A 24,388-nucleotide genomic window follows, 5' to 3' on the forward strand; every position below is an offset into this window, starting at 1 on the left:
TGGGGGAAACCGGAGCACCCGGAGGAAACCCACGCGGACACGGGGAGAACATGCAAACTCCACACAGAAAGGCCCTCGCCGGCCACTGGTCTCGAACCCAGAACCTTCTTGCTGTGAGGCGACAGCGCTAACCACTACACCACCGTGCCGCTCGATATTCAACATCACTGTGGTATATCAGGAGAATTAATTGTGGTGAAATATGAAGCCTGGTCTAAGGTAAGTACGCTTTGGATTATCCATCCAAAGTTGCTACTTTCTACGTTCTACATCCGTTTCTACATTCATTCCATTTAAGCTGTTGTTTCATTTCCTAAAATACAAACCAAATGATGTGACAAAGAAAGGGAATTGAGGCAGCCTTGTCCTTTTTTCCACCACCATCTGGAATTCTTTGTCAACCTTTTTATGCTGAAAAGACGAATCAAGGGCAAAGAAATTACAACATGCAAGAGCAGTTTTTATAATAGGCAAAAAGGGATGGTTGAAAGACTTGGTTGAAATTTCCATTCCAGTTTAAAATATCATGTTGTCTTGCTCCAAATGTTTCCTCAGCCTTGGCACAAAAGAGCTCAGGGTTGGTGTTAAGTCCAGAATAGACATTTGTCTGGAAAAGCTGATATATTGTAGATTGATTTTAGTCACAAAAACAAGTTATACATTGGCAGTTTTATGTGCTTTAAGAATACTGGTGTTTATACAGTATGGTAATACGTGATGTAAGACTGGCTGACTGTATGTTTTGGTACATAGACCAGCCGGGAATGAAGTCCTCTGCTTGCAAGGGGTCTGTCATTAGCTGCCTGATCAACTATGTGACATAAGCCAAAGAGAAAAAACTCCATCTTCTGCTGGACCTTCTGAAGATAAACTCAAAATTCATGGTTATACACTATACTAATCTTAAATTGATCGTCTCATTCCAGGAGTCTGGGCTCTCTGTGATGCCTGAGTGACAATGTTCCCTTGTTTCTCATGATCTTCAGGTGGTTTCTGACTCTAACTAGAACTCTTACTCCTGCTACCTTCTCCGTTCGCTTTGCCGCCAGCCGTACATGGTGTCACTATACATCCGCACAGCAGCCCAAAAAATGCCCGTCGCATCTCCCTGCTCGCCAGAGTGTAGATCACTGGGTTCATAGCCGAGTTCATCATGGCCATAGCAATGAACCACTCGTCTTTGAGCAGGATAGGGCATTGCCTCATTGTGCAGGCCACATCAGTGAGCAGGAGGACAAAAATAGGCATCCAGCATACGATGAACACCCCGACGACAATGATAACTGTCCTTAACAGGGCCATGGAGTGCTCAGAGTTGCTGTGCTTCATCACCTTGCGGCTGCTGGACTTCACAACGACGTAAATGCGAGCGTACAGTACAGAAATGGCCAGCAGCAAGGCTGTAAAGATGATGATGCAGAATGCCACGTAGCTCTTTGCGTAGAGCGGTAAAATGACAGAGCAGTATGGAAGGTTGCCCAGGCAGTTCCAGCCCAGGATGGGCAGCACTCCGAGAGACACAGCAATCAGCCAACATGTCCCTATAAGCAGAAACACTCTGTAGTTTTTAGTCGTGTCATAAGGCCTCATTTTGATCATGGTGAGATGCCTTTCAATGGCAATAGCCAGCAGACTAAAGATGGATGCTCCCAGAGCTACGAACACACTCCCCTCACGGATGAACCACTCTTCTGTCGAAAGGTGCAGAGTTATTTCTCCAGACATCAACAGATTTACAGCGTATGTCACACCAGCAAGCAAGTCACACAGCGCAAGGTTCCCGATGAAAAAGTACATGCGACTGTGGAATTTGTGGTTTTGCCATATCGCTATCAGCACTATCAGGTTTTCCAGCACTATGAAGCTGCATATAATTAGAAACACCACCTTCTCGGGACCGAAATCAACACTCGTGGTGTGGTTCCGATTGTCCAGCTTTCCTGTATAATTGTAATGTTTGAAAATGTCTGGGTTCATCATTGCTCCAGCAGGGGGCATTACAGCACAGAAAAGAAGGTTCGCTTGAGACTGGGTGCTCCTGGTGAGAGAGGTTTGCAGAACGATGGAGGGACTTTGGAGATCCTAGTGCATTCCTTGATGTTAGGAGATAAGTGGTTGGTAGAATATCTTTCCCTGATTGATAGAGAAACAGTTTTTTAAAATGTTTGCAATAAGTAAAATGAAGATAAACACATTTACAGGTACAGTCATGGATTCTAACATACTTAGGTCTTCCAGTACATAGTAAAGATCCTGAATGTTATGGTATGTACAGAAAACTATATATTGCACGGATGTTTATACAATATTGTATTTTCTGTCGATCTTAAATCTTGCTCATTGGATTAGACTGTGAATAATCAAAGAGAGTATGCAATGCCCTAAGAGGACGCTAAATAGTGTTTTAAACATGCAGCATATTCACAACCAAAGTCTTGCAACTAACTTCTTTCAACTTTCTATGAAAAATCAGCTTTCAATTATCTACAGCAGAATTCAGATTCATGGGTTAATATTGTAGTTTAAAACATTCTTCCCACACTTACCATAGAACTAAAAAAAAGTCCCCGTCTTCTACGTATTCCAACAGAGTGTAAAGACTCTTAACTTCATCCTGCTGTGGAGTTTCCTTCAGTTAACTCTAAGCAAGGGAAACCTCTTCAGTGCACATGCTTACACTGCAGTAATGGTGTAACCGAGTTGCCAGGTTTCCATTTACCGACCTCAGTATACGTATGTGATGCACTTTCCCTCTTCAGCCTGCTTCACGCAGAAGCAATGAGAATATTTAGAACATTGCAGCCACATGACCCACTGAAGACGATGTCATTGGGAGGGACCTGAAAAAGCAAGGAGGGACCTGTTAGACTGGTACCAAAATTCAAAAAAGTGCTTATTTAAGGAGTTAAAGGCATTTTTGAGACAAAGTCGGCAAACAGTCTTATTTTGTCAATTTGGGTGTGCCGAATTCAAATCTGCAATATGCCGAGCTCTATCTGACCTCTGTTGACCTCTAGAGGTCATTGAACTTTGGGCCTGTAAACGTCTCAGCCGAACCCAGTTTCTCAGCTTTCTAAGGAATGAAATGTACTAAAATGATTAATGAAGTTAGCAAATGGCCTGGTTTTTTAAATGTTTGGGTGCTGAATTCATTTTTCATTTGTAAAACGACATATGACCTCTGATAACCTCAAGGTCATTAAACTTGGCCTATAGGCCTATGCATTTAACGGCATTTTTAAACTGACTTTACTCCCCCAAAAAGAATATGAACAGACAAAAAACAAATAGAAAGGAACAAATACAACATTAAATGCCAGTCCATGTACATGTGACTTACTTTTCACAATGAGAATGCCTCGGCGATCACCTTACATAACATTGCATTACATTTAGCGGTTATTGTTTATACAAAGCTACTGAAAAAAGGACAGATTCAGCAGCATACAAAATGTGGGGGCGTACAGGGTATACAGGTTAATCAGGGTTAGTATAGATGAGAGTTTTTTTCTTTGTTGTTTGTTTTTTGTAAAGGCTTTACCCCGTTTAAAACAAAGCAAACAACAAAGAAAAAAACTCTCATCTATACTAACCCTGATTAACCTGTATACCCTGTACGCCCCCATATTTTGTATGCTGCTGAATCTGTCCTTTTTTCAGTAGCTTTGTATAAACAATAACCGCTAAATGTAATGCAATGTTATGTAAGGTGATCGCCGAGGCATTCTCATTGTGAAAAGTAAGTCACATGGACTGGCATTTAATGTTGTATTTGTTCCTTTCTATTTGTTTTTTTGTCTGTTCATATTCTTTTTGGGGGAGTAAAGTCAGTTTAAAAATGCCGTTAAATGCATAGGCCAATGGAGCACTTGCATGTGACGTCACAGCCGATCCAGATTGTGACAGACGCCATCTTGTCGGTCAAACGCCATATTTCCGCCTTCTACTTCTACCTTTTCTTCTGGAAAACCCTACTATATACAATTCTACTACAACGGCTGCGGCTACAAGCTCTCCTTACCTGTGCACGTTTTTTTATGTTTTTTGTGTGTATTTTTGCGTGTTGTTCATCTGTACCGGACTTCAATATTCACTACAACCGTATGGACTTACTGGACATTGGTTTCCAGCAGAAAATGACGGTTTGTAGCGATTTCCATCGCATGCACAACATTCCGGATGAGAAAAAAAAAAAACATTCCGGACGAGATAGCGAGACCAGCGGGGTCTCCGTGGATTGTTATCGGAAGCAAAGCGAAGGAGGCGGCGCCGGGAGCGGAAGCAAAAGCGAGGCTGCAAAGCCGGCCTGTTGACTAAGCTCAGAAAACAGCCACTCAAATCTCCACTGCTAAGCCTCTATCTCTCCAACGCCAGATCCATGGTAAACAAAACGGACGATTTGGAATTACAGCTGGAATTACCTTATTCTATTCTATTCTATAATCGGCTGGTCAGTGCAGTACTAGTAATACTTAAGTGACTTACCCGTCCAATGAGGATTATTTTCTTGTTTACAAGATGCCACATCTGAGTCACTGACAAATCCTGAATTTCTGTAAAGATAACTGTCCAGAGACTTATAAGCACGCAGTGCTTCACCACTGAACAGCGAGGGAAAGTTAATGAGGTGATTATACACATCTGGGTATTCCGCTGGCAGTTCAACATCAACTGACACGGTCGTGAAAACTCCGTCCTGTAAGCCATAAGGGTCACTAATCTGTAGATCGTTTATTTTAGACATATATCTAGTTATCTGTTCATTAGAAAAATGAGCCGTGTAGTCCGTCGGTTGAAATTGATCCATTCTGTACACGAGTGCAGCAGTATTCAGCGGTGTTTTTTACCGACAAGATGGCGGCTGTGTACTTTCCGGTCACGTGACTGCAAGATCTCTATAGGCCAAGTTTAATGACCTTGAGGTTATCAGAGGTCATATGTCGTTTTACAAATGAAAAATGAATTCAGCACCCAAACATTTAACAAACAAGACCATTTGCTAACTTCATTAATCATTTTAGTACATTTCATTCCTTAGAAAGCTGAGAAACTGGGTTCAGCTGAGACGTTTACAGGCCCAAAGTTCAATGACCTCTAGAGGTCAACAGAGGTCAGATAGAGCTCGGCATATTGCAGATTTGAATTCGGCACACCCAAATTGACAAAATAAGACTGTTTGCCGACTTTGTCTCAAAAATGCCTTTGGGTGTCACAATTCTGGATTTTGGTACCAGTCTATGTGTGGAGGCTTGATTAGATCTGCAATTCTGTGTTTGTGTTGTTTCCCTTGGAGTTTTAAGGTCCAGTTGAGCGCAAGTGCAAACAGAATCCACACTGAATCATGCAACGTGCCATTTATCGTTGCTTTTTATATCCTTTGAATTATTCATATTGTTGTGAGGGAGCATAAAAAGAACATGATCGTTTCAGAGGATGTTTAATGAGCACAATTTGAGTGTAGGCTACAATTTGTGCGAGGTTAGACCGAGAGAATGCGGGCTCAGTTAACCAATAATGACTTTATAAATAAGCATAATGAAAGAATGGAAATGAGTGAGGACCTAGAAATATCTTTTTTTTTTAATGTTTGAGGATTTTTTGGACTTTTTTAGGCATTAGCAAAGAACATGTACTGTATGTTTTATCTTTTAGACCAGATCAGAACCATCCAGAGTGGAGACAGAGATGGTCTGTAGCCATATACAGTAATTAAGGATTAAAACACAACGAGGTGCGCAGTTATGGGGAAATAATCAACAACAGGGCATGTTATTCCTGTTATACGGCAGCAACAAACCAGCAATTACATTTTTGTTTTTATTTTATTAAAGAATATTTATTTACGGTATATATTTTTAATCAATTTATAGTTACGTTCAATGTTCTGGAACATCTGTAAAAAAGTTAATTCCTGCTGTCACTATAGTGTTATACTGTAGTATCTGTAGTCATTTCTTCACTTTGTCTCAAAGTCATTAAGACAAAAACTGAAGAGTTTCACGTGTCAGAAAAGCGCCGCCATTGGAAACTCCATAAAGATCCTTCCTCTTACAGAAAATGTAACAACTATAAGTTTATCTTTTTTAAATAACAACATTTACATTACAGCTTCCTCTGAATGAGCTGTTACGATAGCGTATTAGAACAAATGCTTTCATATAAACCTGTGATTTATCACGGCTGCTGTTATGGAAACTAATCAACACCTTTTGACCAACCAGAATTAAAAAGTTAACAGCACTGTGGTATACGTAACATGATTCAAAATACAAGTCCATATGTGCTGCAAAAGCGCTCTCTTTTGCTGTAGTCTGTGGTTATGGCAAGAGGCCATAGAGTATTTCCCCCTGACTTGTGACTGTGGGCTGTAGGGGTTTGTGTGTGGTGGTAGAGTATATGAGTGTCTAGGGTAACTGAAAGGAAAAAAAAAAAGAGATCAGAGGGTGTTCATGGTGGTATTTTGTACTGTGTGATCTGTTATTCACTTTTTTATTTCAATAGAAATATTGCAAATTTGCTATCTTGTGTTATTAGACACTGTAATATTCTGTAGGATGGTGTTGGAATGAAAACCATTAGACGTAAGAAACGAATCATTTGTAAAGCTGGTACAGAAAGATCGTGCATGTGTGAGGTTGTGAATTCTTGGTTTTGAGCTTTGCGAAGGTAACAGGTGTTAGTTTTGTCAATGTTAGGTCTTTAGGATAGAGTATTGGTAGAGTGGATCTTTGAGGATAAATGTCTTTATTTTAATATAGAAGTTGAGTCAAATAGTCACATTCATCATCATCATCATGGTTTCCCTAGTGCAGCCGCACAACAGCCTTAGGGCGCTCTTCCTTAAAACGGTTTTCAAGGAATCGCAAGAAATCGTTCTTCTTCATCATCATTCTTCTGGCCTGCTGTTTGTCGATGTCAAGAGCACGCTCGACCTTGTTCCACAGTCTACCCTGCGTGTCTCCAAACAGCATTTGCTTTTGATATGAGTCATTGTCCATTCTACATATGGGCCAATTATGTACATTATTCAATTAATGTACATTTATTTATTACATTTAATCAGATTACATTTCTTGGCGGAAGTTAGCACTTTTGAAACTCGAAAGTCACTTGAAGCCAGGGTTCCACCAAAGCCATGCTTTCAAAACACATAGAGTGCTCAGCGTAAATGAGTGCACCCCCTTTGAAAAGTAACATTTTAAACAATATCTCAATGAACACAAACAATTTCCAAAATGTTGACAAGTTTAATATAACATCTGCTTAACTTATAACGTTTTCATGTAAGGTTAATAATATAACTTAGATTACACATTTTTTTCAGTTTTACTCAAATTAGGGTGGTGCAAAAATGAGTACACCCCACAACAAAAACTACTACATCTAGTACTTTGTATGGCCTCCATGATTTTTAATGACAGCACCAAGTCTTCTAGGCATGGAATGAACAAGTTGGCGACGTTTTGCAACATCAATCTTTTTCCATTTTTCAACAACGACCTCTTTTAGTGACTGGATGCTGGATGGAGAGTGATGCTCAACTTGTCTCTTCAGAATTCCCCATAGGTGTTCGATTGGGTTCAGATCAGGAGACCTGGCCACTGAATCACTTTCACCCTGTTCTTCTTCAGAAATCCAACAGTGGCCTTAGATGTGTGTTTAGTCATGTTGGAAAAGTGCACGACGACCAAGGGCACGGAATGATGGTAGCATCTTCTCTTTCAGTATAGAGCAATACATCTGTGAATTCATGATGCCATCAATGAAATGCAGCTCCCCGACATCAGCAGCACTCACGCAGCCCCACATAAGGACACTGCCAGCACCATGTTTCACTGTAGGCACCGTGCATTTTTCTTTGTATTCCTCACCTTTGCGACGCCATACAGTTTTGAAGCCATCAGTTCCAAAAACATTTATCTTGGTCTCATCACTCCAGAGTATACACTGCAAAAAATGGCCTTTCAAAAATAAGAAATAAAAGATTAAAACAAAGCATATTTGCTTGAATCAGGTGAAAAAACTCTGCCAATGGAACTAGTCAAATTTGACTTGGTAAGATTTCTTAAAGTAAGATGAAAAATCGAACCTGTTTTTAGATAAAATAATTCCAAAATAAGATTGGGGAACTTATTATGCGAGATCTGATTAACTCAAAATAATCAAAATAGTTCTTATAACAAGATCGTACTTCTTAAATTTAGCCATTCAAGTCATTTTTATTTATTTCATTTTAAGGGTATTTCACTTAAATTCATGACAAAGTCTTAGCAGTAAAAACTGAATTTAAGATAAATATACTAATATTAGGATTGTTAAATTCTACAACTAAGCATTGCTAGCTTAAAAGATTCTCCTTTTGTGACCTGTAATTAGTAAAATACTCTAGTGTAGCGGTTCAGTGTTTGTGGGTGGAGCACAGAGGACGGCAGGACAGAGATCAGATTTGACAGGTCGTTTTATTACTACACTTTTCAGCTTAATAATTATGTGCACTTTTCAGACACACACACACATTCAGCGTCTGGTTCAGCCAGAGACCCTCTGCTCTCGCTCTCCCTCCTTAAGTAGGGCGCGGTCACTGGGAAGACACAAACACAGGTTAATTGCCTTCAGGTGTAGTGAATCTGCCACTCACCTTCCCTGACTCCGCCCTCCTGTCACAGATCGGCGCTTGACCACGCCCCCGCTGCCACATACCCCCACCACCCGACTCAGGCCGGGCGCTGTCCGGCCTGCAGCCGACTCCCCCCCCCTCCCCCCCCCCCCCCCTTGGCGGGAGAGGAAGTCCGCCACGACCATCTGCGCCCCCGGCCTGTGGACCACCTTGAAATTAAAGGGTTGGAGTGCCAGATACCAACGGGTGATCCGCGGGTTGGCATCTTTCATGCGGTGGAGCCACTGGAGGGGCGCGTGGTCCGAACAGAGGGTGAAAGGGCACCCCAGCAGATAGTACCGGAGGGCGAGGACCGCCCACTTGATGGCCAGACACTCTTTCTCTATGGTGCTGTAGCGCCCCTCACGCACCGACAGCTTCCTGCTTATATACAGGACGGGGTGGTCCTCCCCCTCCACCTCCTGGGACAAAACCGCCCCAGCCCTCTGTCTGATGCATCGGTTTGCAACATAAAGGGGAGAGAAAAGTCAGGGGAGTGTAGAAGTGGCCCCCCACACAGTGCAGCCTTTACCTCTGAAAAAGCCCGTTGGCATTGCTCCGTCCACTGGACTGGATCTGGTGCCCCCTTTTTAGTGAGATCAGTCAGCGGGCTGGTGACGTCCGAATAATTAGGTATAAACCTATGATAATAGCCAGCCAGCCCCAGGAACTGTCTCACCCCCTTTTTGGTCTTGGGCCTCGGGCAGGCCGCAATCGCTGCGGTCTTGTTAATTTGGGGACGCACCTGCCCGTTGCCCAAGTGGAAGCCCAGATACCGTACTTCCACCCGCCCAATCACACACTTCTTTGGGTTGGCTGTGAGACCCGCTCGCCTCAGCGACCTAAGGACGGCCCTTAGATGTTCCAAGTGCCTCAGCCAGTCATTACTATATACAATGATGTCATCAAGATAGGCGGCCGCATAGGTGGCGTGGGGGCGGAGGACCCGATCCATCAGCCGCTGAAACGTAGCGGGCGCCCCAAACAGCCCAAACGGAAGTGTGACGAATTGGTGTAACCCAAACGGTGTGGAAAAGGCCGTTTTTCTCGGGATAGTGGAGTCAAGGGGATCTGCCAATATCCCTTCGTCAAATCCAGTGTCGAATAAAAACGAGCCGTGCCTAGTCGATCGAGCAGCTCGTCAATACGAGGCATTGGGTACGCGTCAAATTTAGACACCACGTTGACTTTCCTATAGTCCACACAGAACCGGACCGACCCGTCGGCCTTGGGTACCAAGATCACCGGGCTGCTCCAGTCATTGTGGGACTCCTCGACGATGCCCATTTCGAGCATGGTCTGAAGTTCTTCCTGAACCACCTTTTTTTTGTGTTCGGGTAGCCTGTAAGGGCGGCTGCGCACTACCACCCCCGGGGGTGTCTCGATGTGGTGCTCTATGAGGTTAGTGCGACCGGGCAGGGGCGAGAACACATCCGAAAACTCGGTCTGCAACTGGGCAACCTCCGTGAGTTGGGTCGGGGAGAGGTGGTCTCCAAAGGGGACCGGAGAGGTACGTGATGCCAATCTCCCTTTTTGACCCTCCGGCCCCAGCTCCGCCTTCTCCGGAACCACCGACACCAATGCCACGGGGACCTCCTCATTCCAGAGTTTAAGCAGATTGAGGTGGTAAATCTGTAGCGCCCCACCCCTGTCCGTTCGCCTCACCTCATAGTCGACGTCCCCGACTCGCCGTGTGACCTCAAAGGGTCCTTGCCACTTGGCGATCAATTTGGAGCTCGACGTGGGCAGCAGTATGAGTACTTTATCTCCCGGAGTGAACTCTCTAAGGCGCGTACCCTTGTTGTACAGGCGGGCTTGCCGTTCCTGGGCCTGCCACAAATTCTCCTGAGTTAGGTGGGTGAGCATGTGGAGTTTAGCGCGCAGGTCCATAACGTACTGAATTTCGTTTTTGCTTTGTGAAGGTCCCTCCTCCCAATTTTCCCGCAGCACATCTAGGATGCCGCGCGGCTTACGCCCATATAATAATTTGAACGGGGAGAACCCCGTGGAGGCTTGGGGAACCTCTCGCACTGAGAACAGCAAGGGTTCGAGCCACTTATCCCAATTACGTGCGTCCTCACTTACGAATTTTTTAATAATATTTTTGAGGGTGCGGTTGAACCGTTCTACTAAACCGTCCGTTTGTGGGTGATGCACGCTGGTGCGGATCGGCTTAATCCCCAATAACCCATACAGTTCGCGCAGTGTCCGTGACATAAACATAGTGCCTTGATCAGTCAGAATCTCTTTCGGGATTCCAACTCGGGAGATGACGCGGAAGAGCGCCTCTGCAATACTGCGTGCTGAGATATTGCGCAGAGGCACTGCTTCCGGGTATCGCGTTGCATAGTCCACCAGAACTAATATAAAGCAGTACCCTCGTGGTGACCGATCTAATGGCCCGACAAGATCCATCCCAATTCTTTCAAACGGGGTCTCGATTAATGGAAGAGGGCGCAAAGGCGCTTTTGGAATGGCCGCTGGATTTACTAACTGGCATTTGCGGCATGCCGTACACCACCTACGGACATCGCCGCGAATCCCCGGCCAATAGAATCGGGCCATTATTCGGGCTAGTGTTTTATCCTGCCCTAAGTGTCCAGCCATGGGATTAAAGTGAGCCGCCTGGAATACCAATTCCCGGCGGCTCTTCGGAATTAAAAGCTGCGTGACACGCTCTTTAGTTTGAGTGTCCTGCGTCACTCGGTATAACCTATCCTTCATAATTGCGAAGTAGGGGAAGGACGGGGTGGCGTTCGGCTGGAGCGTTTGACCATCGATTACTCTCACTTGGTCAAAAGCATGTCGCAGAGTCTCGTCTCGTGATTGTTCTAATGGGAAATCCGCGAGGGATTCCCCAATAGAGAGAGGAGGAACCAGCAGCTCCTCACTCTGATGCGGAGATAACGTAGACGGCTCTGCGACAGCTGCTCCCGCCAAAGCGGCACCGGGACCTCCCCCTGTTAAATGGCAGGACCCACTCTTTATTAGGCGTGACATTAAACCCCGAAATCCCGGCCAATCAGTCCCCAAAATTAGAGAGTGGTTAAGGTGGGGATTAACCGCCGCCTTCACTATAAATTTTTCCCCTCTGAAAATAATGTGGACCGACACCAAAGGGTAGCTGTGAACATCCCCGTGCACACACAACACCTTCACCCCTTGTGCTCCCCCCAATGCCTCGTTTTGAACCAGGCTTTGGCGAATTGAGGTCTGATTACAACCCGAATCCACCAATGCCTGATATGTAGCCCCTTGGATACTCACCGATATGCGATACACTCCTGCCCGATCGAGGGCGGCCTCTGGCGCGTTGGGGATCCGAACCACCGCGCCCACTTCCATTGCCGTGCACTGCTGTTGAAGGTGGCCCGGCTCCCCGCAGCACCAGCAAACCGGCCTGGGCTTTCCTTCTGCACCGGTGATCTGGGGCTCACTCACCTGAGGTGGGGGAGAGACAGACATAGAAGGGAGAAACGGGAGGGCACCGCGGGTGCGGCGGGCCGGCTGGGGTGGTGCCGGCCCCCGCCTCCGCGGAGGGGGAATGGGGCGAGGACGGGACACAGGAGGAGGGGGAGAGAGAGAAGAGATGCCGCCATCTGCTGTCCTGCCGCCGGGACAGCCGCCAAATGGTCCTCTGCCAGCTCGACTGCTTGATCCAGCGACGCCGGGCGGTGGCACCGGACCCACTCCACAGTTCCTGGTGGCTAAGCGCGCGACGAACTGTTCCAGCGCCACCTGGTCGAGGATTCCTTCGGCATCGCAGTTGTTGGCCCTCAGCCACTGCCAGCAGGCGTCCCGGAGCTGCTGGCCAAACGCGAACGGCCGGCCGACTTCCTCCAAGCGCAGCACGCGGAAGCGCTGGGGCTGCTGGTCTGGAGTGTGCCCCACGCGCTGGAGGACGGCCCGGCGGAGGTCCGCGTAGGGCGGTCGGATGGGAGCTGTAGTGCGGCCAGCTGTGCTTCTCCCGTGAGCAGGGGGAGGAGGCACGCCGCGCGCTGCTCCATCGGCCACCCCGAGGCTTCGGCGACTTGCTCAAAGAGCATGATGAATGCCTCGGGGTCGTCCTGCGGGCCCATCTTGGTGACGGTGAGGGGAGACGGGCCCGCGGTAGGAGCGCTGGTGGGCCCCCCCGACGCGAGGAGGTGCCGGAACGCCTGGCGATCTTCTTGTTGGGCCAACACCAGGGCCTTGAACCGCTCTTCTTGCTCCTTTCGGAGGGTGAGTAGCGCCTGGTGCTGGCTTTGCTGGGCCGTGGCAAGGGCGTGGATCAGTTCTGCGAACGGGGAGGACTCCATGGGGCTGTGAGGCTGCTGTGCTCCAGGTCCCGGGTTTCGGCACCACTGTAGCGGTTCAGTGTTCGTGGGTGGAGCACAGAGGACGGCAGGACAGAGATCAGGTTTGACAGGTCGTTTTATTACTACACTTTTCAGCTTAATAATTATGTGCACTTTTCAGACACACACACACACATTCAGTGCCTGGTTCAGCCAGAGACCCTCTGCTCTCACTCTCCCTCCTTAAGTAGGGCGCGGTCACTGGGAAGACACAAACACAGGTTAATTGCCCTCAGGTGCAGTGAATCCAGGGATGTGATTTTTCCACGAATTCGCGAAATTCCGCTTTTTTCACCTCAAAACTTGAAAAAAAAAATGCTTCCGATTTTTCCCTCAAATCCACATTCGTATCCTATTCGTTCCGACTTTGTTTGAAAGATGGCAGCCTCGGATTTGCATCTTTACGCCTCGATCACGGAGGCTGCCATCTTTCAACTCTTTGTTTGAAGCAAGCGCATTCATTGGTTGTTACAGAGCGATGGGCCAATCATGTACCTCGTTTCATCTCATTGACGTAATTACGTCATTTACGCAATTCCGTCATTGAGATGAAATGAGGTACGTGATTGGCCCATCGCTCTGTAACAACCAATGAACGCGCTTGTTAGATAGCTGTACGTAAGCTCGCTTCAAACAGAGTTGAAAGATGGCAGCCTCCGTGATCGAGCGTAAAGATGCAAAGCGAGCGAGTGAGAGAGCGCGCGAGAGAGCGCGAGCGAGCGAGAGAGTGCGTGCGCGCGCGAGTGAGAGAGAGAGTGAGCGTGTGTCAGAGTTGCATGTTGACCATTAAATTGGCTTGAATTTGTTAATCATGACAAGTTTTTTCTTGTGTGTTTGCTTGCCATTTTAGTACAATTTTTAAGTCAGAAAACCCCAAAACCCAGGAGCTTCGGGGGGCTTTCCCCCTTGTCCCCTCACCAGGGTGCTGCCCTGGACCAGCTGCGGCCCCCAGACCCCCGGCTAAAATTTTCAGATAATTTCACCAGCCCCAAATCACATCCCTGTGAATCTGCCACTCACCTTCCCTGACTCCGCCCTCCTGTCACAGACCGGTGCTTGACCACGCCCCCGCTGCCACATCTAGATATGAGACCAGAGACTATCTTGAATCAAGTTGACGACACGTGTAGCATTGCAACAAGTTTATTTTTTTCCCATTTCAACATTCAGACATTAAAACATCTCTTAAGATTCCACTTCCCCAGGACCTCAGGCACAAAAAAAAAAGTCTATGCATTTTGACTTACAGTGCTTACACAATGCCAAAGCAACAGTGCATTTTGGGGGCACTGACTATTCATGTGTACGAGGGGTTTACAAGATCAGGCACAAAAAACCCCCCACAAACAAACAAACAAAAACACTGAACTTAACTCACAGCATTCCAAAAAGACGTCACTAAAACGCCCTCCACTCACTCAGCCTTTTTGAAGGCACTTGTCTGGTGTAGAGTCTGTACAGCATCTAGAAGGAGCTCACTCTGAATGACTGAGAAAACACTCGCAGTAAACTTAGGATCTGTAAGGTGGAGTTAAATTGTAATGAAAGATTCAAAGATTTCAGTAAAGTTCATTTATTCCCAAAACAAGCATACTTTTTTCCTTGAAACAAGATGAACCGCATTTGACAAATGTCCAAAATGTACTTACTTGTTTAAAAAAAAAAAAACTTGTTTTATTTTCAAAGGTGCTCCAAATAAGACTTTTTCAAGACATTTTGTCTATACAAGATTTTCAGGATGGACTGTCTAAAAACTAGCCTTTCTAGCTAAATGAGGTTTTGCTTGTTGGGCAGTTATGTCTTATAATAAGGGTGGCTAGATGTTTTGACTTGAAAATAGACAAATAAACTTCCTAAGATTTTTATTTTTTTGCAGTGTAGAGTCCCAGTAGTCTTCATCTTTGTCAGCATGGGCCCTGGCAAACTCTAGGCAGGCTTTTTTGTGCCTGGGCTTTAGGAGAGGCTTCTTTCGTGGACGGCATCCATGCATGCCATTCCTCTGCAGCGTACTCCGTATTGTGTCACGGGAAATAGTCACCCCAGTTTGGCTTTCTACTTCTTTAGATAACTGCAGTGAACTTGCATGCCGGTTTTCTTCAACCCTTCTCATCAGAAAACGCTCCTGTCGAGGTGTTAACTTCTGTGGACGACCTGGACGTCTCTTTGAGATGATTGCAGTTCCATCTTTCTTAAATTTTTGTACCACTTTTGCTACAGTATTCTGACTGATAAGTAAAGCGCTGCTGATCTTCTTGTAGCCTTCACCTTTGTGGTGTAAAGAAATTATTTTCTTTCTCAGGTCTTGTGTCAATTCTCTTCTATGTGGTGCCATTGGGCAATTCCATGTAAATGTCAACCTCACCATGCAAAAATAAAGCAACATGTAATACATCAAAACCACTCCCAGAGATCTCACCTAGGCCTGTATTTTACAGATGTGAATAAGTTGAACCAATTTGTAACCAACCTAATATGTCACTGTCAGTCTTTCTTTCTTATAATGTAAACCCCAAGCTAAAATCAACTATGATCATGTACAATTCTATATTATTGCCACAAGCCACAGAAATGTATGCTAAAATCCACAAAACAGCAAAACAATAGCCATCCTAAATATTATTTAAGAATTTTGATAGTTTTAGCTGATATTTAGAGAGTTTTTCAAAGGGTTATGGTGGTTAAATTGCTGATTTTCTAAACATATGCCATGTCTATTTCAGACGCGTCACATCCATAACGGAATTTCGTCACATCCATAACGCTGACTTTTCCTTCCGAAACTCTGCATGAAATACAAAATATTTTAAACAAAGATTTTTTAATATTCACCTTGGACCCCTCTATCAAATGGATATCTCCATTTCGACATTAGGTTTACAATTTCACAGAGTTTGATAAAAATGTACAGTCACCCAAGAAAAGTGATACTTTTTCTGTCACGTCCATAACGCATCTTTTATTGGCGTTTTCTGGCATGCCCTAGATGTACTATGGGAACTGTTCTTGTTCTATCACTTCTCCAGTATGGTACAGCCTTAAAATATGCAACACCTGTTTAAATACTGGGAGACAATAAAACATGCACTGGGTCATTTGTTGCCATTTTGAGTTCAAGTGTCACGTCCATAACGCTGGAATTGCTCCATTGCTGACAGCATGAAATGGGAAGGGGTTTTCTTTAAGTAACACCCTTTTATAGTCAACTGTCTGCTGGACACCTGTGTAATGACTAATTAGACTCACCTGTGATTGTATTCTTGTAAAATTAGACATTTGTCATCTACAATTTAGCTTTGCTCCAGAGACTTTCAGTGGGGTGTACTCATTTTTGCACCACCCTAATTTGAGTAAAACTGAAAAATGTGTAATCTAAGTTATATTATTAACCTTACTTTCACGTTATAAGTTAAACAGATGTTATATTAAACTTTGTCTTGTCAACATTTTGGAAATTGTTTGTGTTCATCGAGATATTGTTTAAAATGTTACTTTCCAAAGGGGGTGTACTAATTTACGCTGAGCACTGTACTTAAGCTTACACTGCAAAAAACCCCCGAAATCTTAGCAAGTGAAAATATCTTGAAAATAGTTGAAACGATCTAGCATTTCCTATTAGAAGAATACAAGACAGCAATTCTGAGATTATTAAACCTAGTTATCTCATCTCATCTCATTATCTGTAGCCGCTTTATCCTGTTCTACAGGGTCGCAGGCAAGCTGGAGCCTATCCCAGCTGACTACGGGCGAAAGGCGGGGTTCACCCTGGACAAGTCGCCAGGTCATCACAGGGCTGACACATAGACACAGACAACCATTCACACTCACATTCACACCTACGGTCAATTTAGAGTCACCAATTAACCTAACCTGCATGTCTTTGGACTGTGGGGGAAACCGGAGCACCCGGAGGAAACCCACGTGGACACGGGGAGAACATGCAAACTCCGCACAGAAAGGCCCTCGCCGGCCACGGGGCTCGAACCCAGGACCTTCTTGCTGTGAGGCGACAGCGCTAACCACTACACCACCGTGCCGCCCAACCTAGTTATTAAAATTTTATTTTATAATGTGAATCTCTTGTGCAATAATTTATAATGTGACCCTCTCTGTGCAATAATTTGAGCAATACCTCACTCCATGTGTAACACAACACGTACACTTCAGGACTGTGCACCTTACCCCCCTGACGCACTCTCTCCCCCCCCCCCCCCCCATTTTTTTTCTTTTCTCCCCCCTTCCTCTCTCTCTCTCTACACGCTGTTTTGCACTGTTATTGGAGATGCTTTAATCTCATTGTACGTGTATAGTGACAATAAAGGCATTCTATTCTATTCTAGATTGCAACCAACTTATTCCAAGATGTTTTGTCAAGTAAAATTATCTGTCCATGCAGCAAGATAACTTCACGAGTATTAAGTAATTTTCTCCTCAAATTCAGTTTTCAATTTTTTGCAGTGTAGAACATGAACTAAATGGACAGGTCATATGATTGAGTCCTGATTTGTTGGTTGGTAAATAAGCCGAACATGAAGTGAAATTTGCCAAATACTAAAAAGATTAAGTGCTGACTTAAAAAACATGAACCACATCTTGAAAGACTGTTTGTCGTGTCTTAACTTCTGTTTGTCTCATGCTAAACTAAAGACATTAGCAAACCAAACCACAATTTGTTAATATAGACTGCTTCCTTATTTCATGAAACTGGTGTTTCTTTTTAAAATATCTGCCTACAAAGTAATTTCCTCAATGCCAAGGAAAAAAAATGTAACATCCTGTTACCAAGAAAGCACAAAGTGTAAACTTCTCTGTTCTAGAAATTTAAAGTTACAGCTTTATCTCTGACCATTACAAACAGTTGGGAAGCTAACGTCATCAAGGATTGCGAGCTGACAACCGCATAAAGAGGACTCTCTATAATGTCTACTAGAGTGCATCAGTTGCCCCTTAAAAATGAAAAGTTCCTCCGATCATGATGCATTTTTGTTTTTATGTTCCTTTTGGTAAGAAAACACACTGGGTGAAATATTTTGACAAAATTCAAAAGTTTAATGGTGGCACCAGGAGCTCAAAGTTATGGAAAAAGCTGCTATTTTATGACTTTTATGACAAAATTTCGATCACTTTTCATGAAACATTATGGCACCTTATAGAGTATACCAAATATCTTAGATACACATTTTTAGTACATATTCTAAATATATTATCAAGCACAGTTTGAGTTTTAGCTGTTCATTGAATCATTGTTCAACTACTTTTAAACAGTACAAATGTATTATGAATCACATTAATGCTTCTCAATCCCTTGCAAAGGTTCTTAACATGATCTCTGGGTCACAAGAAATCAATAAACGGAGTCCAACATTGTGATTCAAACCTTACGCGAAAACATAAAATAAGCGTTTTTTGGCAAAAAATGAACCTCATGGTGCCACCATTAGACTTTTGAATATGGTCAAAAAATTTTACAGGATGTCTTTATTGGTGAAAAGGAACACCCAAACAAAAATGCATCAGATTTTATGAAAGTGAGGGCAACTGACGCACCCTAATGTCTACCCTTCTTCAGCCAAGAAGCTGTGTCCGGCATCCTCGGGCACCGTCACCTCCCACAGAGTTTGCTTTTGCTACATGGAATGTGCGAGGTCTGACATCAGCCACGAAGAGACAGACACTAGGAACAGACTGTGAATATTACAACATCGATATTGCATGCATCCAAGAGACAAAAGTAACCAGTCAATCTGAACAACAACAACTTCAAACAGGTCACAAACTGATCCTTGTGGAACAGAAAAAGACCATCCACCACAGGTTGGGCTTTGTAACAGGACCAAGGCTACAAAACCACGTCCTCAACTACGGGCGCATTAGTGACCGCATTGCCACAATGGACCTGTCCCTTCCACTAAGAAATGGCAAGACTGCCAAATGCCGCATTATAAACATTTATGGCCCAACAACAAAAGGAGCCCAAGAAAATCCATTTCTTGTGGAATCACTGTATGATGAACTAAGTAATGCTATCAAAATCCCTTCAAGATGGCTGTTGTTTGTATGTGGCGATTTCAACGCCAATCTTGGGAAACTAAGCAAGACAGATCACAATGCAGGATGAAATCTGTGCATAGGCTCATATGGAATGGGTAAAAGAAATGACAATGGCAAAAGCACTAGCATCTTTTATCAGTGCCCATGGTCTATTCACCACCAACACAGCATTTAAACATCCTGCCCGCCACCGTACATCTTGGGTTGGACATATTGCTACTCCCAAGAGAACAGCAGACTCAAAATCCACAATTGCAGTCTTCAACCAGATAGATTTTGTGCTATGCAAACTGAACTGCAAACCACTCCTGAAAGACTCCTGCACTTATGGAGGCACGGACCTCAATTCAGACCACAAGCTGGTAGTAACACGTATCCGAATGGAAAATGCCTACCTGGTCCATAAACAGAAGAGAGAGAAAGGCCAGGTCAGATATGACCTCGCAAGGCTCACAACTGACCCCCACCACCCAAGTACAATATAGGGAAGACCTACAAAATCAAGTGGCCAACGCACACTGTGACAACCACCCAAAGAAAGCATTGGATACCTTATTGAAGTGCATGCATATACCGTATCTGCTGCCAACACCCTAGGAGTGCTTAAGAGCAACAAGCACAGACAACATACTGAAGACCCCCAAGCTGCAGAGCTGTCAGAGAAACAAAAAGCCCTAAGACTATGCATATACTAAACAGGGAAGAGCAAAGACCAAAGTGTCCTGAGAAAGGAACGTAACACCATCCTTCGGCAGATAAACAAACGACTGAAAGAACTTGAGATAAAAAGAGCAGATGGCTTAGTAGACGAGATTTCTTCTACAAATGACTGTAGCAAAATGTTCAGGGCAACCCGTGCCCTCAGAGTTGGAACTTCTCCATCACTCTCACTTCACAATGCTGAAGGTCACTTTATTGCCACGGACAAGGGCAAGGCAGATGCAATAAGACACTGGTTCCTACAGCAATTCACTGACCCAAATGAAGAAAAACTAAAACCTTTCCAAGGTAACCCTAGGCCTCTTGTAGCCCCAATTACAGAGGACGAAGTCAAGAAGGCCATAAAATCCTTGAGAAATGGGCGTTCACCAGGACCTGACGGAATCAGCAATGAATTATTCAAATATGGGAGCGACATTATATCCCCAGTTTTCACATCCATCTTGAACTATGCCTTCGTACACCACCATCCAGTAGAAGCCATCGGTGAAGGAACACTCATTGCTCTTCCCAAACCCAAAAAACCACCTGGTCCACCTACAAACCTGCATCCTATTGCCCTCTTGAACAGTAGCCAGAAGATTTTGTCTACTGTCGCACTCCACCGCATCAGAGACAAAGTTAACAACTTCACCGGGCCATATCAGAGTGGATTCAAAAGGGGACGTAGTTGTGCAGACATTATGTGGGCCCAACGCATGCTCGTCTCTGTTGTCATGTCCAAACACTGGGACTTCCACAAAATGGACATAGACATGTCACATGCCTTTGACACTATAAAATGTTCGAAAATCCTAGAAGTGTTAAACCAGGCTGGGTGCAGCGACGATGAAGTGCGACTGGTAAGGCTACTGCTGTCAGATACCAAGCTGAAGGTACGAGTCAGATCAACACACTCGGCAGACTTTGAAACAACCATCGGTTCGCCACAAGGAGACAGCCTGTCCCCAGTGCTGTTCACCTGCTACCTTGCAGCTGCACTAGAAACTGTACGGAGATCTTCCATGAGACCTAATCCACCCTTCTCTAAACTGGGCATGCCCCGAGAAATGGAGTATGCAGACGATGTGGATTTCCTAGATGAAGAAAAAGATCCACTAGAAAGACTTCTACCTGTTGCTGCCAAAAACCTAAAGGACTCAAACCTGTTCATGAACGAAGGTAAAATAGAGTTCACTCATGTCTACCTGGTTGATACATCAGAGAAGGATGAGAACGGCAAATCACTACGAAGAGAAGAGGAATGGAGGAAAAGTAAAATCCTGGGTTCTCTCCTCTGTAGCTCTGCTGATGTAGAGGCACGTTGCATCATGGGTAACATTGCATTTCGATCATTCTGGAAGATTTGGATCCGAAGATCTAGGATTCCTTTGGCAAAGAAGCTACAACTATACGATGTTTGTTGTGTCTCCATCATGCTATATACGGTAACTGCAACAGCTGGGCAACACCAAAGGCAGTTATAGAGAAGCTTGACATCTGCCACCGTAAACACCTGTGTGCTATCACAGGTCATCAGTGGCCTAAGAGTATGGTAACAGACGACACCTTATACAGAATCTGCAACACAACACCTCTCTCCATAAAAGTCGATCAACTCAGGTAGTCTATGTTTGGACACATCCTTAGAATGCCACAAGACACACCTGCGCAAAAAGCTTTGGAATTTGCAGTATTATGCTCCAGCAGATACAAGGCCCGTAAGGGAAAGCATTGTGTAAATCTGCTCAGCACGCTGAAGGCAGACCTCAAGCACAGAGGACGAGGTCCCCCTACAACAGAAAAGAAACTCCGAGAGCTAAGGGAGCTTGCAGGATGCGAGACGCAGTGGAAGAAGATGAAGAAAGACTGAATGCAGCTGCAGGACGCTTCCATGACTGTAGATGCAGAAAACCAGTGAATGATGATGATGATTACAAACACTGATGCTGGAGTGGAGTCTCCTTCTATGCACATTTTTCTCTGTTAAATAAATTACATCCTTTATCCTATTATTAAAGTGATTAACCAGGACATTTTGAAATCATGGGGTTATGAAATGTCATCATTATACATTTATACAAGTTGTCTCATTCTCATCTCATTATCTCTAGCCACTTTATCCTGTTCTACAGGGTCGCAGGCAAGCTGGAGCCTATCCCAGCTGACTACGGGCGAAAGGCGGGGCACACCCTGGACAAGTCGCCAGATCATCACAGGGCTGACACATAGATACAGACAACCATTCACACTCACATTCACACCTACGGTCAATTTAGAGTCACCAGTTAACCTAACCTGCATGTCTTTGGACTGTGGGGGAAACCGGAGCACCCGGAGGAAACCCACGCGGACACAGGGAGAACAGGCTCGAACCCGGACCTTCTTGCTGTGAGGCGACAGCGCTAACCACTACACCACCGTGCCGCCCTTATACAAGTTGTTCTAGACAAAAAAAATTAAGCGGACTTTAACTTAAAAACATGTTAAAGTTGTAACATCAGTCTGTTGGGCCATTTCCCTGGGCGCGGCCATACTAGATTAGCCAGATACATAGATGTATTAGGAGACGAAAACGAGGGTGGTGCTGCGTGACGTAGGATTCCACACAACAGCATACCGTGTCAGGCATCAAACAGCGGAAGATAAGCAGGTAAATTTTTTAAAAATAAACTAGCCAGTACTTTATTTTGATTCCTTTTCTAATCCTGCATTGCCCTAATTTTTGTGGTGAAATGCAAACAAATTGACCGAGAAATCACACTAGACCATAATATAGTTACTCTATACTCTAGTTGTCACAACAGAAGGGGACTTGGGCGCACTCTGGACAGCACACACTCCAAACTGACTCACGCGCACCGCGAACGACATACACCTGCACAGGATTAAGGCACAATCAGCGCGCGTAAGGACTCAGAATGCAGACTTGACTTACTTTGCGAAGTATTGCGTTGTTGTGACACATTACCGAGCCGTGTTTCCTGATTGATTTCCTGGTTTCTGATTCCTGTGCCTTGTTTTTGACTCTGCTTCTGTCTACGATATTCTGTTTGTGCCTCGCTTGACCTTTTGCCCTGACAGAATACTTTGCCCCGCTGACTTGTATAGCCTGCACTTGTACACCTCCTGTGGAAAATGACATCACGCACGATGGAGTTATGGCGGCCTTCCTGACAAAAAAACAGTCCCGTCTTTTTTCATCACTTTAGAGGTTATATCATTAAGAGCAAATTCAACATGCGGATTTTTTATAAAGGACAGACATAAAGACTGACTTTTAGCTCAATTTGTTTATTTATTTTTAAATCTAATTTTTCAGGGCCCGGAGGAACCATCAAGAAAGATGAAAAGTGGCCCAATGCAAAAGCATACAGTTACATTGCAAAAGATAAATGCCAAAAAAAAAAACCTCCCCAAAAAACAGGGACGGTTATAGACAACAAGCAAGACATGGTTCATAAGGTAGTCATGGTAAGCTGGAAGACCTACACTGAGCCCTACTGGAAAAAATAAAACAGCACCTGGATGGGTGTGCCATTTGCCCGCAGTAGAAGTCCCAGAGAGGGGCCATTTGGCCTTTTTACCTAGAAAACCCACAAGAGGGCCAATTGGCCCCAAGTCCTCCCTGTAGACATTCATTTTGTTATGGAAATGTGGCTGTTAGTTACCTTACAGCTTAGAAATGAAATCTTACAATGCCTGTTGAATGTTGAATCTCTGCATCTTCGTTCCTTGGAGAGGAGCTTCTTTCACCACAAAATTCTTGAGGGAACTGAAGCGATAGTCCATGTGCACTGAGGTATTTATCCATCAAACAATTGTCTGGTTGCAGTCACATGAGTCGTTATGGTCACATGGGACATTCACATGTTCACATTTTAGAATAGAATGTGTTTTTATTCCTCATTCTCACATTCACACAGAAGTAGCCAACATGACTTCACCACTGAAGTCTGAAGTGTGTGAAATGTGACCCCCTCACCCCACACACTGCCACTAACAGCCTCATTACCATAACAAAATGAGTGATTAGTGTATTGGGGAAAAGCGGTCGGGCCAAATGGCCCCATGTGGGTCTTCTAGGTAGACAGAAAAATGCTGGGACTGCTAGTGTTAAGGGTCCAGACCCTGTAGGCTAAGGTTCACAGGTCACCATGTCCCAGCCAGGTATGAACTATAATCAATACCATGACCACCAGACGAAACAGAAATGTGAACACAAAAAAAGATGTTTTAAAAACCCTGATCCAGGAGGCATGCATTTGCTGCTGACTTGAATACATCCACATCTGGAGTGGTGGGGAATACAGTTGCTGGGAGTGAATTCCACAAACGGCTGGTCCTGGGAATGTAGGATGAGAGATGGAGATTCGTATGTGATCTTGGAATACTCACAGCAAAGGAATGACCACTCATGGAGGCTCTAGTAGTTCCTATACTAGGTGCCTTCCTGGGAAGAATGTTGGACAGTTCGATGGATGGCTGCAGAAACAGGTGACGGTAGAAAACACACAGCAAGTTGACATTTCTTCTATGAGCTAGTGGTACAGCGCCAGCTTTCAAAGGTTTGTCTATCTTGAGTAAACAGAGTGCTCTATTCTGAAGTCATCAGCAAATTGATGTAGATCATTCTCTAAGTGAGAAG

The 24,388-nt window shown here is 44.6% G+C and overlaps 1 protein-coding gene across 1 annotated transcript; it reads right to left on the reverse strand.

The window, feature by feature from the left end:
- Positions 1-23,847, reverse strand: LOC132894853 (sphingosine 1-phosphate receptor 3). The gene is made up of 3 exons (XM_060934971.1): positions 23,438-23,847; positions 2,547-2,840; positions 1-2,133 (listed from the first exon to the last, which is right to left on the reverse strand). The coding sequence occupies exon 3, from the start codon at positions 1,996-1,998 to the stop codon at positions 1,000-1,002; it is 999 nt and encodes a 332-aa protein (XP_060790954.1). The 5' UTR covers positions 1,999-2,133; positions 2,547-2,840; positions 23,438-23,847; the 3' UTR covers positions 1-999.
- Between the last annotated feature and the right edge of the window lie 541 nt (positions 23,848-24,388).

Source organism: Neoarius graeffei, chromosome 12 (assembly GCF_027579695.1).
Source record: "Neoarius graeffei isolate fNeoGra1 chromosome 12, fNeoGra1.pri, whole genome shotgun sequence".
In the NCBI taxonomy this organism is placed as follows: domain Eukaryota; kingdom Metazoa; phylum Chordata; class Actinopteri; order Siluriformes; family Ariidae; genus Neoarius; species Neoarius graeffei.